The sequence below is a fragment of the Amphimedon queenslandica genome, unplaced genomic scaffold (genome assembly GCF_000090795.2).
Source record: "Amphimedon queenslandica unplaced genomic scaffold, v1.1 AMPQUscaffold_13412, whole genome shotgun sequence".
Classification (NCBI taxonomy): domain Eukaryota; kingdom Metazoa; phylum Porifera; class Demospongiae; order Haplosclerida; family Niphatidae; genus Amphimedon; species Amphimedon queenslandica.
This window is the reverse complement of record NW_003546352.1, coordinates 88,291-91,844: the sequence shown is the minus strand read 5'-3', so window position 1 is coordinate 91,844 and position 3,554 is coordinate 88,291. Positions and strand designations below refer to the sequence as shown.

General features: G+C 38.8%; 1 protein-coding gene across 1 annotated transcript in view; it reads right to left on the bottom strand.

Moving 5' to 3' along the window:
* Nucleotides 1-815: 815 nt before the first annotated feature.
* The window catches only part of LOC109581872 (E3 ubiquitin-protein ligase TRIM71-like), an 8,314-nt gene continuing 5,575 nt past the window's right edge, over nucleotides 816-3,554 (bottom strand). The window contains exons 2-5 of the mRNA XM_019996341.1: nucleotides 1,831-3,049; nucleotides 1,259-1,401; nucleotides 1,157-1,209; nucleotides 816-1,109 (exon numbers count right to left, since the gene is read on the bottom strand). Coding sequence (XP_019851900.1) covers nucleotides 816-1,109; nucleotides 1,157-1,209; nucleotides 1,259-1,401; nucleotides 1,831-3,049 — 1,709 coding nt within the window. The remainder of the gene's footprint in view (nucleotides 1,110-1,156; nucleotides 1,210-1,258; nucleotides 1,402-1,830; nucleotides 3,050-3,554) is intronic.

Here is a 3,554-nt window from a genome sequence, read left to right as displayed (position 1 = left end):
GCCACACACATGCACATCACATAGATTAACATCAAAAGATATAGTGACACTAATGATATTCATGCAGTGTTATTGCACATAGCTATAAACAAATAAACCCATCATTCTACCTATAGTCTAAGCTTCTGCCCTGGCTAGTGTTGTAGAAAAGTAGTCCTACTTTCCTGATTGTGTAGCTAAGAGTGTGCATACTGATTGGCTCACTAATTACCTAATTCCTTTCATTGCTATAGTACAAGATGATTGATGTGTCTCAATGGCGAAAAAATATTGGACTGTGGAACTACTGTTTCAGTAGACCAATTAATGGTAGCCACTCTCACTCATTCAAAAAAGCTGCAGTAGACAGCAAGTCAGGCAGTAGATCTTCTATACCAGAAGAGAAGATGTCTAAACCATCAAAAACTCTGTCCTTTTTTCCTTTCCTCCTTCTCTTCTTTCTCACTCTCTCTTTATCAATACACATCTTCATGATTCCTCTAACAAGTAAACAACTTCACACTTACATATGCTATCACATACAAAGTACTGGATCTACTTGTGTTACTGTTACTGATACAAATTACCTCCAGTCAGTAGTCTTACATGGAGGCAGGAGTTCTAACCTAATTTACAATGAGCTCTATCAAATTTACAGTAATTAATGTCATGAGTGGAAAGTGGATACTATTATCATACTCATTAAAATCTTACTGACTTAGATATCCTTCGTAAACACCAAATAAAAACTTTTAAATTAAAATATTTTATGACAATAAAGAAAGCAAAGCAGCAAACAAATACAAACAAGAAATAATTATTAATAAAATATTTAGTTAAATAACTAGTAAACGGGAATTTTTTGCATCACAAATGCATAAAAAGCCATCTTTATTAAATACTAATCCATATGGATCACTAAACTGATCTATTTCTTTTCCCTTCCTTCCAAAGCAACGCACAAATACACCATCACTAGTGAAGATTGAGATACGATTACTACCCATTTCACTAACATACACTAGACCAGTCATTGTAGTATCTATTGTTACACAAACTGGCTTAATAAGCCGTCCAGGGCCACTTCTAGTAGCAAATTGACTAATAAACTTTCCATCTTGAGAGAACTTCTGAATATTATGATTATCAAAATCAGTAACATACACTAATCCTTGACTGTCAATAGCAATGTCATTTGGACACTTGAACTCTCCATCGGCTGATCCTTCACTACCAAATGAATGAGAGAAGGTTAGATCAGGATTCAAGACTTGTATACGATGATTATACCTATCAGCAACATAAATCTGTCCTGTTATAGGAGAAATGGCTATACCCGCAGGACGTTTGAATTGTAGTGGCCCACTTCCCTCCTCACCAACTAATGCTATGCGGTATCCATCCATGTTTATTTTCTGGATCCTGTGATTATCAGATACAAGAATGAATTTATCTGGAGTAAAAGCTATACCACGAGGAAAAGAAAACTTTACATTACCACTTCCTCCTACCCCTCCTAATGATTTCACTTTCTTTCCTTCTTTATCCAGTATTGTTACAGAGTGACCATTCCACTCAGCTATCATAACATGATTATCATCACTTACACAAACTCCCCAGGGACGATTAAGCTCAGTTACAGTACGTAATGGAGTGATTTTATCAAGGTAAGGATTGAATGGGATGACTAGTGAGGTATCCTCAAGGTGTATACCATATACTTGTACCTTTACTGTGTGAGTACCATGTGTTGAAAGGTTACACTGTATCCTATACACTCCAGGATCAGTGCTGGTGGTGACTGTAGTGTGAATGGTTTGATCACCTTTACCAACTGGTACTAGACTACACCTGAGAGAAGAGAGAAGAACAGACAAATAAGATGAATCTGGTGCCTCTATTGATAGTGAAAAGACCACATTTTCTTGTTTTGGTAACCACTCGAAGCAGCCAATTTTTGCTTTACATTGTGTTGGAGAGATAACATCTCCAATGTGATGTAGCAATTTGATATCTTTAACTAATACGAAATCAGCCATTTCCTTTGGATATAACTCCTCCACATTGACCTGTGCAGTAACTTCACTCATACGTTCCATCATCTGTTTCTTAGACCTTAGGACTTTTTGAGGAATGCTTGTCTTCAGACTCTGTTCCACATAATTTTCAATGTCCTCCAGAAGACTCAAACTTATTTCTGCTGATTTCATTTGTCCCAACAGCACCTTCAGTTTAGCATCAGTGACCCTCTTTGCCTGCTCAGTCAGTTTCCTCTCTGACTGATGAAGAACATCCACCATTTTCTCAACCATGTCATGTATTTCTTCTAAGATTTCTTCTCCTCTTTTTTTGATCTCACCCTCTCTCTCTGTTAGAGCAGACATGACCTTCTTGAGTGCTTCAATTTTCCCTTTTACCGGATTAAGAGAACCTTCCAAGTCTTGAGAGTGTTTAGTATAACTGATAGAGACTAAGTTATACTCATGGCCTTTATGAGTACCAAATGTACAATCATGACAAATAGATTCATCACATGTGTCACAGTAATACTTCAATGGCTCATCATGACTAGGTACAGAGCAAGTGAGGGTTGCCTCCTGTTTAGCTGGAGCTAGCAATTGAGGATTAGAAGAGAAAGAGACTGTCACCTTATCAAGACTTGTCAGCTGATGGTTCGAAGTAGGCCCCCATTTCTTGTGTACTCCATCACATTCTGTACAAAGGAACTTACTGCAGTCTTTGCAGTATCCAGTGGCATTAGCTGTAGTACACTTGTCACAGGTAACCTGTTGAGGATCATCTACTTTCTTCATTCCACTGTATATCTCTTTGAGGGTGATGAGAGTGAATGCTACAGAAAAGGCTCCTGCTCCTTCTTCTGGTAACTCTGCATCATGACGACAAGTGGGACAAGAGAGGTAATAGGTCTCACTCTTCTTATCCAGTGGTAATCCTTCCAGACAGTGCTGACAGAATGAGTGATGGCAGGGTAGGATTTTAGGGTTGGTATAGTGGGTGAGACACACAGGACAGGTGAGCTGTTCCTCCAGTTTGAGGAGGCCAGAAGAAGATGAAGATAGTTTGTTTGCCATTTTGAAAAAGGAAGTGGATATTGGTCCGGCACTGACGGCAGCCGGACGCCTACGTACCGTAACTTCAGGGCTATAGATCCGGCAGTCCGTTGTTCTCCGTAAAACAGCTTGTGCGCATGCGCAATAGTGCAAAATGGAACACAATCCCGGAGGCTAAGATGTACGAGAGGGTGCTCTAAAAACTAAACACTAAACCCCAATCCCAACCCTATGACCCCGGAGGCTAAGATGTACGAGAGGGTGTTTATTTGTTTCTTTAAAAAGTAAAAAAAAAGTGATTTAAAAAAGTGATTTAAAAAAGAAAAAAAAATCAAACATTGCAGCATAGTTTTAGTCAATAGTCCTGACAGGATTCGAACAGCTGACCCCATCCATGCAATCCAGACCAGCCTCTCCACTACACCACCGCAACCCTGCTGCATCAATGTTGCTGATTGTCGTATTTATACTTGATATCTGTATATAAAATCATGTATTAGTATA